Raw genomic sequence first — 15,819 nt, 5'->3', positions numbered from 1 at the left:
TGTATCGTCGGAAGTGACGTCGCACGCCGTCACTCGCTGAAGTACCTGAAGTCACCAGCTGAAGTACGCTGAAGTGACGGCGAGTGACAGCGTGCGACGTCACTTCCGACGATACAATGATGTTGTTTGAGTATGCTGGTTGGCGGCCCCGTATAAAAATGGAGTGATTTGAAAGCAAAAGTGTACAATTACCATTGAGGGCAACGCCGTACAACATGGACTCTGGAGTGTGGTTTCAGTGAGAGCGTATGAATATTATATTCGAAAAGATTAGTCCCTGAGGAAGCCCCCATCAACAGGGGTGAAACGAAGATATCTTTTGTCGGACACAACGAATACACGATTTTAATTATACGAATGTGGATACATTGGACTCATCACGATGATTAATGAAAACATTATAGTAATAATCTGCATCAATATATGAAATCAAAGTAAGAAATATGCATTCAGAATTGTGATTTAATATCTTAGCAAGTTTAAATTCTGTATTGTTGAAGATTTAGTCTCTAGTTTCATAAAGTGCCTTTATGGTAAAAACAAGACATGTTAATTTCAATTTTGACATCTCAAATGAACATCTGCTGTTTTATCTGGTTGTATGAATGTGTGAGTGTGCTAGCTTAGTTTTAAATGTCTATGTAGGTATATATGTGGATATTTTCAATAAACATTAAATAGGTTTAAGATGTTGTCTCTCTAAAATTTGCGGTTGAGTCTACAATAACGATATAGAGAGTTGTATTACCCTTCGTGTTATAATACCATGTAAGTCACAAGTACCTGGCAGGATCCCAAAGGGTAGATTGATTCCAAGCTGCTTATCTCAAGAATAAGCAGTGGATTTCTGCAACTCTCCCTTAATTGTTAATGGACTTTTTCTCCAGGAATTTGTCCAAATCTTTATTAAATGCAACTATACTAACAGCTTTCACCATATCCTCTGGTAACAAATTTGAGCTTAATTATGCAATGAGTAAGAAAATATTGTCTCTTAATAGTTTTAAATATATTACTGAGTATCTTCATTGTGTGTTTCCTGATCTTTGTACTATTTGAAAGAATAAACAACTGATTAACGTTTACTAGTTCCATTCCACTCATTACTTATATAGACCTCTATCATATCTGTTGAGTCTGTCGGTCTCAGACGGCTTCGACCTCTGTGCCTCACCTTTCTTCCTTCTCTCTCCTCAAGCCTTGGGAAGATGGCTGCTGCCGCGTCTTCATGCCGCTCTCTCTGGTGTCCCCGGATCGGCAACTGCGACGGTGTTCGCCATGATTTTCCTGAGGGCCTCCTAGGGTGAGCGCGCACACGCCACCCACATCTTTATCCATGTCATGGCAGGAACCTCGGGGGCATCCCCTCCGAGTGATGTCATCACATCCTGGTATTTAGCCTGCCCTTCATTTGCTAACAAACTGAATTAGCAAGGATTGGATTGCCTCCGGTCTAAACTGCTCTGCCGCTTCCCAGCTGCCGCAGGAGGCTCTCTCTGCCCTTCAGATTAATTCTTCACTAACCTGGGTACCCACACCTCGGGGGCCCTTCTGCTTTATTTCAGGTATTTATCTTGGGATACCGGGTACTCGCTCCTCGAGGGCCTGCTTTCCCTAATCTGGTGCCTGCCACTGAACAACTTCTGCCTGCCAGGACCTTCAACAATACAGCTTTCTGCTTCAGTGAGTACTCACCCTGTCAGTCTGTCTCACCTTCAGCTTCAGTGCTCTGTGTCTACATCCAGGACCTGTCCCTGCTGTGCCGCGCTGCCCATCACCTACTCGATTGTGAGACTGGTCTCCTCTGCCGAGGACCCCGGACTGCTTCACTGGGTTACCTTCACTGCTGCCCACACCCCGGGCAGTACTATCAAGCTGTACAATAAATACAACTTCTCTGTGTCTACGTGTAGAGTCTAGCCTAGTACTGCGGTTCCTCACAGGGCTCCTCCCCGTGGGAGTGGCCATCACCGCAGTACCCAAGAATCCACTCCAACACCTGATAACCATAACAATCTCCCCCCCTCAGCCATCTCTTTTCCAAGCTGAAGAGTCCTAACCTCTTCAGCCTTTCTTCATAGGGGAATTGTTCCATTCCCTTTATCATCTTGGTCACCCTTCTCTGTATTTTGCTAATTCTGCTATATCTTTCTTGAGATGTGGTGACCAGAACAGAACACAATACTCAGATTAGGTTTCACCATGGGGTGATACAGAGGCATTATGATATTTTCTGTTTTGGTGTTTGTTTGTTTTTAATTTTAAATTTTAGACTTTTTCAATAATTACAACATACCAATTTCTGTTGTTAGAGAAAACAACGAAATCATTATTAGCAAAGATTTTTGAGGCATTAATCTTACTTATCTACTATTTTTTTAAGGAAATGGGGAGAGCAAGTACAACTGAGCAGCAACTAAGGCAATACAAACAATTCTCAAACTAAGGTCCTCATTTATTAAGCATTTTTCCCGTAGACATAGAATGCGAGAAAAGCCTTAGTACATCAGGCCCTAAGTTTGAGCCATCAGAATCTATTACTTCTCTGCACCAAGCCTCTAAACAGGATCAGCTTGGGAATGTGTATCCAAGAACAAACATAATTGCTGTGGATCTAGAAAAATACTTGAAATTTAAATAATTCAAGACACATTTACAGGGATATTTCAGGAGAAAAGTGGATCCCCTTGCCAACACCTCCGAACACATAGTTAAGAATTTCTTTCTTCTCTCCTGAGAGATTTTTGATAAATCTGGAAATATCCAGATTTTCCCTCCATGATATTGTGCCGTGCAATTACGGATAAACAAGCGCAACACCATGTCCTGATCAGATGGTAAAGCAAAAGACACCAGAAGCATTGCTCTAGTTGTAATTGTAGCATCCATTGATGATTCCAACAGTTCTGTCAGATTTACTGGATTTTCAGGTTGATATATCTTTATATTTTCTTCCTTTAATAGCATGTAATATATCCTGGTTACTACAGGCATTGCTTCAGTGGAAATTTTCAAAACTTGATTTAAGTAGTTTCTAAACATCTCATAAGCAGAGATTAATTTCAGATAAGGAAAATTAAGAATTCGTAAGTTTAGAAACTTCACTGTATTTTCAAGATTTTCCAATTTTTTTTTTTTTTTTTTTTTTAAGTTCAGGGCTTCCGGATGGAGAAAATTGTGCTGGAGAGACTCCAAAGTATCCACACGTATTTCCAACTGTGTCACTTTAGTATTTAATGAAGATATTTTATTTTCAACATTTTCAAAACGCTGATTGGAAGCTAAAGTACTCTCAGTTAACTTCAATATCACTGTTTCCAGTGATTTTATAGCTGACCATAGCGATTCCAAAGTAATCTCAAGTGGCCTGATCAAAGGAGTCAAACCTTGAATCTTAGTCTGCACTTCTCCCTGTTGTGGTTATGTTAGTTTGGTGGATCCTTGGGTGCTGTGGGGATGACCATGCCCATGGGGAGGAGCCCTGGAGGAACCACAGCACTGGGCTAGACTCGGACTACGCACACACAAGCAAGTTCTTTTATTATACAGCTTTGTAGAAAGCCACCAGCGGTGGCAGTAGTGAGGCAGTTGGTTGTTGCAGACTCAGGGACCTCGGCAGAGGGAGCCCTTCTCTCCTTGATGATGTCAGGAGGTTCTGCAGCAGGAATTCCCCAAGGAGTTACTGTGGAAGAGAGACTGATGATTAAGGTACTCACTGGATGTTAGCTGTAGGTTAGCAATTCCACCAAGTGTAGTATGAGATACAGGCACCGAGGCAGGGAGAGCAGACCCTCGAGGAGCGAGTACCTGTTCCCTGTAAGGCACCTGAAAGAAAACAGAGGGCCCCCGAGGAGCGGGTACCCAAGTTAGTAAATACCCCAAAGGACAGAAAGGAAGAGCTTCCTGCAGCAGCATGGAAGCGGCAGAGTAGCGTAGACAGGAACGGATTAGATTCCTTGCTAACTCGGGGAGCTAGCAAATTGATGAAGGTAATATATCCAGATGGCGTGACATCAGCATGAGGGAACGCCCTCAAGGTTCGCGCCAAGGGTGGTACAAAGTCGTGGGTTGCGCGCACGCACCCTAGTAGATCCTGGGAGGAACAATGGCGGAAGGCAACATCATAGCCGTTCTGGGGATGCCAGAGAGGTTGGCACAGGAGACGCGGCGGTAGCCATCTTTCCCAGGTGAGCGGGAGGAGCCATAAACAAGGTGAGGCAAATGGGGCAAAGCCGAAGACCGACGAATGCAACACTCCCGCTCTTTTTGAGTCACTTCCCTCCTCCCAGAATTAGATACTCTTTCACCTTTAGCAAGGCACACTGCTACAAGTCAAGGGAAGGCTTTCTTAGTGGTAAAAAATCACTTTTACCTGATTCAATATCTGCTTGCCTCCCGATATGTAAGTTTGTTCCTTCACCTCCTGCGCCTGCTATCGCAGTAATCTTCTTCGAAGTTTGAGGTGGGGAGGGGGCGCTCAGTGAGCTGGGGCTAAGAGATATTGTTTCGGCCAAAAACGCCAATACCTGCCCCATGTCGGCATCTAAAGCAGCCCTGTCCTCTGGCATTTCTTCTGATGTCGGCAGGAAAAAGGTTTCTATCCGCGGCTGTACTGACACTGGCAAGGGAGTAGATGTAGATAACTCCCTCAATTTCGCCTTGAGTTTATAATGAGGCATTGTATTTAGGAAAAAATTTTCAAAAGCAAGCAGAGAGAGCCCTCTGCATGTCCGACTCAAATGGCGGCCATCTTGCTCCCTCCTCTGTTTTGTTCTCCATTCCTTTTCTAATAATCCCTAGCATTCTATTTGCTTTCTTGGCTACTGCTGCATTCTGAGCAGAAGATTTCAACATATTTTCAACGATAACACTAGATCCTTTTCCTGAGTAGTAACTCCTAATGTGGAACCTTGCTTTTTGTAGCTATAATTTGAGTTTTTCTTCCCTAAGTGCATTACTTTGCACTTGTTTACATTAAATTTAATTTGCCATTTGCATACCCAGTCTCCCACTTTTGGAATGGCCTCTTGCAATTTCTCACAATCCTCTTGTGATTTGACAACTTTGAATAATTTTGTGTCATCGTCAAATTTGATTACGACTTTGAGATGTTGCTGAACTGTATATCCTTTGTTCTAGTTTAATCAGATGTAGGAGTTGAAGAAAAAATGCAAATAGACTGTATTTTGCCTTTTGCTTGTGGTGTTAGTTTTTTCTTCTAGGATCTGGGATGCATCCAGTGTCCATGTACTGAGTTTTGTTGGGACTTTGTTTTGAAGAGAATGACCTGCCCTCCAAATGTGTTGGAAGATCCTAAAAATGCTGCTAGGGCTTGGTGACCCTTAGAAAGCTGAGGACTGAGTTTTGAAGCTACCTTTTGAAAAAAATACAAAAAATTGCAAAACTGCAAAATGCATTTTGGAAAATGTAGTCCTTGAATTTATTTTTAAGCTACTGTTGCATTCGTGCCTCTTCTCGCCCCTCGCTCCACCCTCTCTACCTGGGATGCGACTCCCTTTGGCTCTGACGGACAGTGCATCCGCGGCTTCTCTCCGCCTCCATGGTCCCGGTTCCCCCGGGCTGGCCTGACGCTACGGATCCACCATGTTCCTGATGACGTAAGGGTGCGCGTGCTCCAGACTTTGTACCAGCAAGGGCGTGAACCTCCGGGGCATCCCCCCGTAGTGACGTCATCCATTTGCACTTTAAAAGGTCTTTGTTTGATAACCTCTAACAAGTTAGCAAGGAACTCCAACGGGACTTGCTTCGGCAGTCCACGATACTCGCAACAACAATCTGAGTCAGCCGGGGAACCCGTCCCCACTGCTCGGCCTTTTCAAACTTACCAGGAGTACCCGCTCCACGGGGGCTCCGTTCTCTCTTTTTTTTTTCAGATTGCCAGAACACTCAAAAGACTCCTCATTTCCTGGAAGCAATCACAGACGTGAACACAGTGAATTCTATTACATAGGAATTGGTACTCGCTCCACGAGGTCCTACATTCCTATTGCTCTGAAGACTCCCTTCCGTCCAAGACGTTATCGCAGGTACAGAGATCAAGAGTTACATTGGCAAGATTACAGATAGGAACCGCTACTCGCTCCACGAGGGCCCATGTTCCTAGAATCTTATACAGACTCTCTTCTACTCTAGAAGACATTTCATATACAGCAATTGTGAGTTCTTATTACAGACTGTTTATGGGAACCAGTGCTCACCTACGGCTCCTGTTCCTGAATGTACTGAAGACTCTCTTTGGCATAGAGAACATTGCAGACATCTACTATTGTGAGCATACCATCTTGTATCCAGTATACCCCGTCTACTCATTACTTCTAGTCTCTCTCTACAGCTCAGCGACCCAGAGATTATATTCCAGTATCAGAAGGACTTCAGCCTTGCCGGACACAGCGACTCACTACTGCCACCTCCGGTGGTCCAACTTCCAGTCTAATAAAAAATTATTGTGTTTATCTCATATTCTAGCCTAGCCGGTGGTTCCTCTTAGAATCTCCTCCTGGGTGCGCTGTCATCTGCCATCGGCCCAGGGATTCACCATATCCTCCAAGTGGTCATTCTTTCCACTATTGTCACCCTGTGGGAACCAACCACTACAGACCACTGACTCCGCTCACGGATGTATTATACAGACAGCTACTCCTCTCTGAGACTTGCCAGCAGCTTATATATATATATATATATATATATATATATACACAGATTGCTACTCCGAGCGGGGGGCATGATAGATTGCTATCTCAATAGCGAAGTACTATATACCTATTGCCAACTCCTCTTCCTTGGAGAGTTGATCCATAACAGATTGCTACTCCTTAGCAGATTGATACAGCTTGCTATTTCCTTTCCTTATAGGAACATCGAACAGCAGTTCACTAATAGAATTACAGATAGCTAACTCCTCCCCTCTGGAGGAGCAGGTCATGTGATATCGCTACTCCTTCCCCTTTCAGGAGCACAGCAGAACAGCTTGCCAACTCCGCCCTCCTGGCAGAGTGAGCGACAGCAGATTGCTGACTCCTCCCCTCTGGAGGAGGCGAGCATAGCAGATTGCTAGCTCCTCCCCTTTGGAGAAGGAGAGCCTAACAGATTGCTAACTCCCTAGCAAGGTCGATAACAGTTACCTATTAAAGCTAACTTTACCTTTGTAGGTTGGACTCGAAGCAGTAGCGTCCATCTAGTGTTATTAATAACTTTGTATTTGCAGGAAGATGCCACAGATTAAGGAGTGGACCTGCCTAGCATTGTCATCTGTTCTCTCCCCAAGTATTGGAGGAACATCTATCATTGTTTCTCCTTATCTACTGAAGCTTAGAGTAACATCTGTTCTCCATCTAGGAGGACTCTAGGAAGTTCATCTTCCATTATAGGAGAGGAATTTGAGTGTACAATGTTGATGTGCTTATGTTTCACAGGATGGTGGGAGCATCCACTACATTCCAGGGTTCTGAGGGGACTCTATGTTTGCCAGCAATGGCAGTACTAGCCATTTGGTCAGTATTTTCCATTCTCCATACAATTTTGGTGGATATGTAGTAAGGTATCTGTGATAATTTTTCCTTTGTAGGATGAAGCTTGCATGCCAAATAGGGCAGCACCTACACCAGGTGTAGAGCCTGCCTGGGGGGTGGGCCCAGCCCAGGTAGAATTGGCTGCTCAACTCTCTGGTGAAATGTACTATTTGTGTCGGTGTTTATCATTTTCTAGTATGTGTATTAAATGCAATATTGTGTGTGATCATTGTGAAAATCATACATGCATTTCCATACTCGTGCCCTGATTTTGGATAAGTGGTGGTGGTGGGCGCGTAATGGCCCCTCCAGTCACATTACCAGTAGTACCATGGGTGATCTCCTTGAGTTAGGGATAGTGCAATTAGAGTGAGAAAAAATGAGGAGAGGATCCATTCATATTTAGCCCCTCCTTTTGAGGGTGCTAGAATGGTTATCCCCTTTTTGAGAATTTATAAGCAGCTCTCTCATGGGAGCTCTGGAGCCAGTATTAGTTTGGAGTATTGGAGGAGGTTGAAAAGTTTTTTTCCTCTGAGTTAGTTATGGCTTACCTGGAGGTTTGGACTCTATCCTGCCTGGAACCCTTGGATTAGGTCAGAGATGCCACTCTTGCAGTCCACTCCTTAGGTGCAAGGTGGTTATCTCAGGATATTTTGGGGGAATTTTTATTTTTCGTTGCAAGAGGACTGTGATACCTCAGGGTAGTTGCTTGGAGAGAGGTCTTGGGAAAATCTCTCCTCGGACTCTGGGTAGGGAAGACCATCATTGGGTCCTGCCTAGGAAGTAGAGAAATGGTGGTGACCTGCTGCAGCATCTTTGGAGTTTGATCCTGAGTTGGGGAAAGAGAGATTTTTGGGTTGTTGCCCAGGAGGAAGCATTTTGCCCCTTTCCTGCCTAGGGCCAGGAACAGATGGAGTTGCTTATTCCCAAGGGAATCCCTCCTATCTGGGATCTAGAGAGAAAGAAAGAGATAAAGAATACCTACTAACTGTAGAAACAAGTGTGAGACCTTTGAGGACCCGCATCTGTAGTATATGTACCCCATGAGGAGAGAGAGGAGTTAACTCTCTGGGCCGAAATTGTGTTTTACCAGCCTTAGAAGGGGTTTCCCACCCCCAGCTCAAGGATTCCCTGACCACCTGGGAACTCCACTTTGCTAAACCCTGGAGGGTGGAAGTTTTCCTTTGTCCTTGTAATAGAGACCCATGCACAGACTGAAAGCTACTCTGGTGCTAAGGGCTGAGTTTGTTGTGACATTTAACCATCAGAATCATCTTCAGTAAAGACTTTATTTTGGACACCAAATTTGAAGTCTCCAGTGTTTTATTTGGCAGTACCGGCACACAGTGAAGGTAACATATCCCTCTTCCAGGGACAAGAAAATTAAAGGCACCCTTAACACTCCGGACCCTGAAAGAGAAAATCTTTCCTGCCCACCAAAAAGGATCCAGACCCTGAGGAACTAGACAGTAAGAGAGCAAACAAAAAGTGGTTGCAGCCTCCTCCCCCCCGCAGACAGTAAAAATTTTTATGTTTTATCAGAGTGCAGTCAGCTCCTCAGAAGGGGTTACACAAAATTCATGGAACTCAGTGATATGTCAATATGTGAAAATGAACACTTGTTTCTAGATGCCTTGTGAATTCTCCATCATGGCCACCCAGTTTGTTAATTAAAAAGTTTATTCTCTACCTACCCCATTATGAAACACTGCAAATAGAAAACAAAGCTCAGGATACATTCTTGCAAAAGCTGATGTCAAATACTTAATTGTTCAAAGAGAGTTATCCTAGTGTTTGCTGAGATTAGCAGCAGAAACACATCCGATGTTCTGTATTCTGTTTTCATTGAACAATAACAGAGGACCTCAAATGACTCAGGCCAGGCCATGCACACAGTACTTTCTTCATTTCTTATCTCAGATTTCAGAATAAACTATGCTATCATTTTCTGCCATAGGATGCAGAATGAGCTTCATTTACAATGGATATTTTACATGAGCATGCTTTTAAGTTTTAGAACTTATTTTCTTATGTTATATATATTTTTACTGGAAACTGAACCTTTTAGCTAGGCGGTCCAGAAAATTTTTTAAATGAGAAAAACATCAGGAAAATGTGGCACATTGTGCCTGAATTTATAAAGCCATGACTTCAACACATTACTAGCACACAGCCTTATATTTTACAATCCATTTGGAATGGGAGATAAGTGGCTATACATATTTTAAATAAATAAAATAAATAAAAATCAGTTTTAATTACTGTAGGTTTTGTTTGGTCTTTTATTGTTCTATTGCTCAGCTCAGCTTCTTCCCCAAACCACAGCTGCCCAAAGTAATTCCTGTGAAGTCAGATGAGGCCTTACCAAATAAAAACAAAGCATCATTACAAGCTTTGGGTGGTGAGGCCCTGAGGGAAGGTAAGAGAGAATCAATAAAACTTCCAACCACCTACACAAAGTGTGTTTTACTTCATGGAAAAAGTAAGTATTCTGCAGAATATGGTCCTGATATGCTACAAATTCAAGCATACTGAACGGTATGCAAATTAACTTGCACCTTAATTTTGGATTGAAATGGTTTCACTCCTTCCTAAGCAACAGATTCTACAAAGTAAGGATAAACAACAAAGAATCGCATCCAATCCTTACAGAGCAAGGAGTCCCGCAAGGATCCTCACTTTCTCCCACCCTATTCAATATCTACCTCCTCCCTCTCTGCCTCCTACTCTCAAACCTCAAGCTTACCCATTACCTCTATGCAGACGACATTCAAATCCTTCTCCCGATTACAGAATCCCTTCAAAAAACCATCACTTACTGGAACGAATACCTACAGCCCATTAAGGAATTACTCTCAAGCCTCAACCTAGTATTGAATGCCAATAAAACCGAAATGTTCATTGTCTCTCAGGATCCCCTCACAATCTCTTCTAGCCTCTCTCTACCAAACGCTAATAACATGTTCTCACCAGACGTCAGAGACCTTGGAGCATGGCTTGACAATCATCTTAACCTAAAAAAGTTCGTAAACAATACCACGAAGGACTGCTTTTACAAACTGCAAGTCCTCAAAAAACTTAAACCCCTCCTTTACTTCTCCGACTTCAGGCTAGTACTTCAATCCATTATATTATCTAAGCTCGACTATTGCAACTCCCTGCTACTAGGTCTACCCAACCACACGATCAAACCATTACAGATGGTACAGAATTCTGCTGCCAGAATTCTAACAAGCACTAACAAAAAAGATCACATCACCCCAATCCTTAGTAACCTACATTGGCTTCCCATTAAACAAAGGATACTCTATAAGGTACTCACAATCATCCACAAAGCGACAAACAAAATAGCTCCCATCACGTTAAGCTTTCAACTCCAACCGCACACGTCTTCTAGACCAATCAGAAGCGCTTACAAAGGAACACTGCATGCCCAACAAGTAAAATCATCTCTGAGCAAAAGAGCGCTATCCTTAGCAGGCCCCCACCAGTGGAACATGCTCCCCCCAAATCTAAGACTTGAACCCAATCATCAAGAGTTCAAAAAAAGACTAAAGACTCTTCTTTTCCAACAAGCCTTCCCAGACTCACAATCCTACCAAGACGGAAAGTCTTCCCAAATAAGAAGTATCCCCTAATTATGGTCACCTTACCAAGTCCTACCTTCAGGTCTCTGCAACTGGACAACAATCTTTGAGCTCTAAAAATTAATCTTATTATTTATATTTTCCTCTGCAATTGGACTACAATTTCTAAGTTCAAAAATTCATTTTATCTTATTATTTATATTTGGCATGGTTAATATGTCACTATATCCAAGTTAAATAGTTAAATTATACAGATTATATTACATAATTTTATTAATTACAATGTTAAACTATACTATATTATTTATTATCATTATGTTAAATTGTCATCCAGTTATATTGTTCCATATGTGCCACTGTTCTATGTAAAGCCCCTTATCTCTGTTGGGCAGAGTGATTTGTAGTCTCTATAAGAACCTCGGTATATAAAAATTAAAAATTAAAAATAAATAAATAATAAATTCTTAAATAAAATAATGCCAAAATAGTAAATCTCCGAAAGCTAGAATGCCTGATATTCTGTAAGAAATAACAGTGCATGTATTGGTATAGAATGCAAATAACTAAATATTTTGACTTCCAAAAAGTGCAATAAGATTGTCTGGCAAAGAAACTAAACAACTGTACAAAAACCCTCTGACTCAAAATTCAACTCATTACAAATTCAAAATACTTACAATATATGTTATGAAGTAGAACACCTAAACTTTAAATCCTTGAAATGTATTTCAACAAATGATCCACACAAACAGCAAACACATTTTTCCATCGAGCATTCTTCTCTGAAGAGTGTATTAAAAATGGATTATATATATATTTTAAAGTTTTGATTTGCCATACCTGGTGCTCATCTTCCATAACATTACTAGCAAATTCAAAAACCAGCTCATTCTGTTGCACAGCTGTAGTCATAGTGAAGCATTCCTTGGGTCTCAGTTCCTCATCAGAATATAAACTGATGTTCTCTTTTTTTTTCTTTTTTTTACAGAAAGAAAATTAACTGTGCAATGAACAACCAACAAGGAGAAAAAAAAAAAGGGCCAATGTCCAGGGTCCTGATTGTCTGGGTTCTCAATTCTGCTACCTTTCTAGGATTCTTCTCTGCAGCAATAAATCAGGGAGATAGGTTATTTTTCCCTTAAATTTTCCTCTTGCTCACAAACATCTCAGGCCCTGAAAAACAAAAACAAAGCATTCCTTTTAGCCAAACATTCATCAAGACAATATCATTCACAGGGGAGGCTTGGAGATACAGTAAATAGCTTACTTCTCTCATTGGGTCATCCAATAAAACTAAGAGTTCTCAGAACTCAGACGCACATTTTTTTTTTTTTTGTAAGTTAATTTGTGTTTGGAAACCTGCCAGTGCTATCCAATTGGGTTTCTGGGATTGTCAGCAGTAATTGTATTTATTTTTTAAGTTTCATGCATAATGGTAGATTGATTTCATACCAATATTCAAAGGGAAAAAAAAAAACAGAATAGCAACGATAATTTTGAATACGTTTTCACCCATCCTGAGCTTCTGCTAAAACTCTTGAAAATGAAGCTCTGAAATGTCAGTTCTAAGCCTGACCCTCCACAGCTTCAGGTAACAAAAACCTGTTTTATTTTGAGCAGTTGAACAGTTAAATATTATTTCATTTAATCACCTAAAATATCAAAAGTTAGGTTAGATACCATTTACAATTTAAAAATTTTAACAAATATCTCTTAAGATACTCAGCAGAAGGGAATATTTAAAAATGCAATACATACTGCTTAAAGCCTTAAAAACGCAGCAAGCTCGTAGAGTTCTTATACTAAAGGAGTAGGTCTTCAGCTTTTTTTTCCTAACTGTAGTGTAAAAGTGCTCTTATCTCTAGACCAGGCTTGTAAGCAGCAGGAAGGAAACTGCACCAACCACGTCATGGCACATTCGAACATGCAGAGAATGAACTGCATACATTATAACCCCAGAAAAAAAAAAAAAAGAAGTGCAAGGCCAAGTGAAACAGCCTGGTGAGAGAACTTGACCACATTCTGTTCCAAGCAACAGTGCTCTGATAAAGGAAGCTGCAAGGCGACAAAATAGAAGGCTCTACCCAGATCACAATCCAACTCTGAAACTAAGCCAACAATCCTGCAAGACCCAGACACCTGGCAGCCTCCATCACATGTATTCGGCTAGGGAGTTTTGTGCTGTTACCTAGAATATTTATCCTGCTTGAGAAAAACAACTTTTAAATATTACCAGAAAAACAAAGTAAAGCATTCTCTTGCATTATTGTCATCTGTTTCATATTAGATGAGCTCTAAGTTTTTCTGTTTTTAGTTTCCCCATTTGTGTTGAGTCAGAAAAATTCAAATTATTTAAGTAACACAAACAAAAAACATCCCCAGTAACATTTCAACATGCATATTGAGGCAAAAATACTCCCACCACTGAGTGTTCTCACAAAATAATTGCATTTTTTGGACCCCTAAACACAATCAAATGGATTCTTTCCAATTGTATTCACATTTCTTTGCTGGAACCAAGGCTGCTTTAACACTTAAAGGGCCCTGAGCAAACTTTTGTGGATGGGCCCCACTTGTTATTGTTTTCATATTGATGTTACCCACCATTGCATCCCTGACCCCAGCACTCTCCTCCTTCCACTCCACTCCCTGCCCCTGTTGATTTGATGCTGCAGCCTCCTCTTCAGTCAGCCCTGTATGCTGCCTCCTCCTGAGGGCTGACACAAGCATAGTGTTAAGGACCTTGCATTATGGGCAGGACCCATGTAAGGGTATTAGGCACCCTAGGTCTGCAGTTCCCGAATCTGTCCTGGAAGACCCCCCGGTCAGTCTGGTTTTCAGGATATACAAAATGACTACACAAGACAGATTTATATGCACTGCTCCACTGTGTGCAAATTTATCTCATGTATATTCATTGCAGATATCCTGAAAACCTAACTAACTAGATATCCCCCAGGACAGATCTGGGAATTACTGCCCTAGGTGAACCTTCAGTCTTATTTCCCCCCCCCCCCCCCCCACCATACACAATTATCTTGTAAGCCCACAGACTCCCCCGCCCCATTCAGATTTTGATAATTAATCATTAAGAGCCCTCCCTTTATCACCCCCAGAGCAATCCTGTAACACACATATATGTACGAAACAAAGCTTAATATTTAAACTTTTAAATATTAAACCTGGTTTCGTACATAGATACATAACACAAATCTCTTTCATAATTCATGTCACAGTATCTGAAGAATGTGTAGGGACCTTCGTTTTCAGTTTTTATCTTACTTTTCCCAGGAATTGTTCAGAGTTTATTACAACAAGAACAAAAATTATATTTACGCAGAAAAATTGAGATCTGATATTTTTCCACGAGTTTCTTCCATTTTTGTTCTTGCTATAACACTGATAAATTTCCAGGAAAAATAAAATAAAAATTGAAAACAAAGGTTCATATTAATGTGTCATCTCTGATTTTTGGGGGTAGACTACATAGAAAAACAAAATATAGACATACATTACACTATTCACCATGCAAAAAAATATTCAAATTCTGGTGTCACCTCGGTAATAGCAATACAGATTCTCTTCACTACAAGGCACTTTGTGAAATAAATCAAAATCCTTTAAAAAGACACTAAGAACCTATAAAGCAAACTCACTACAACAAAATATCACAAACTGCCTGGACTTAAACAACCCAATTTATGAAAAATATTACAACAGATACTAGATAATTATTACACCTCTTATATGAAAACAGAACAAGCTTGACTTCTAAAGATCCTACACAGAAACTACACACTAGTAGTATCCCTCATTGTGGTCCATACATGCAGAAAATGGACCCTCACCAAATACACAATTAAGTGCCACAAATTAGAAAATTTACAGACTCAGTCCCCAATCAAATCCATAATCTACAAATTTTCTACTCAATACCAGACAGAGTTCCTGCTTTTCTTCTCAATCCCCCATTCCCTACTTGCCCCTGACCCCCACCCAATCCAAAATTTCTGGTGTCCCCACCCCACTCAAACTCCCAGGTCCTGCATTTGCACTGGGTGGCACACCTGGGAGGGGGGCGGTGGCGGCGATCAAACTGCTGGCGGACAAAAGAAAGGCCGCAGCAGTTTCTGCTATTAGCTGTGTGTGTACGCACAGTTTTCTGGCTCCTACCCCCCCTTTGCAGAAAGGCCAGCGGTGGGGCCGAAGAAAGAGTAGCCTGTAGGCTCATGGTGGAGCTCATCCCACCACGGTCCAAAGTGAAGAGGTCAGAGGGGGCTGCAGTGGAATCCATCCCACCCTGCCTGGAGAAAGGAAGCCGTGCACGTATGTCTGTGTGCGAGCTTGAGTGTATGTCTGTCAGTGCTTGTGTTCATGTGCATGTGTGTGTCTGTGGGAGAATCTGTGTGCTTGTGTGTGTGTCTCTGTGTGACAGCCTGAGTGCATGCCCATAAGAGCCTATGTATCACATATAGGTTCTCACAGGCATGCTCATGTGTCTGTGAGGGAAAGAGAACAAGTGTGTGAAAGAGCATAGGCATGTATATAAGAGATGGAGTGTGTGAGAGAGTGAATGTGTGTGTGTGTGTGTGTGTGTGTATATATGTGAAGATAAGTTTGTGTGGCCCTACTTCCCCAAACCAAGACAATCTCAATGTGACTGGAAATCAAATGATCCCAGATATGGAGAGCAGGAGATTTTT

At 41.7% G+C, this 15,819-nt stretch overlaps 1 protein-coding gene across 6 annotated transcripts in view; it reads right to left on the bottom strand.

Annotated features, from left to right (window-relative positions):
• Positions 1–15,819, bottom strand: part of ELF1 (E74 like ETS transcription factor 1) — a 520,762-nt gene that overhangs the window by 242,295 nt on the left and 262,648 nt on the right. For 3 of the 6 annotated variants that reach the window (XM_029602968.1, XM_029602967.1, XM_029602972.1), the window contains exon 2: positions 11,957–12,289. In XM_029602968.1, the coding sequence (XP_029458828.1) occupies positions 11,957–12,028 (72 nt within the window). In that variant the 5' untranslated portion in view covers positions 12,029–12,289. Of the gene's footprint in view, positions 1–3,716; positions 3,826–11,956; positions 12,290–12,874; positions 12,946–13,720; positions 13,834–15,819 lie in introns of those variants that run through there. The other 3 variants (XM_029602973.1, XM_029602969.1, XM_029602970.1) reach the window with 3 other exon arrangements.

This window comes from Rhinatrema bivittatum, chromosome 5, assembly GCF_901001135.1.
Source record: "Rhinatrema bivittatum chromosome 5, aRhiBiv1.1, whole genome shotgun sequence".
NCBI lineage: Eukaryota > Metazoa > Chordata > Amphibia > Gymnophiona > Rhinatrematidae > Rhinatrema > Rhinatrema bivittatum.
This window is presented reverse-complemented; position numbering and strand designations above follow the sequence as displayed.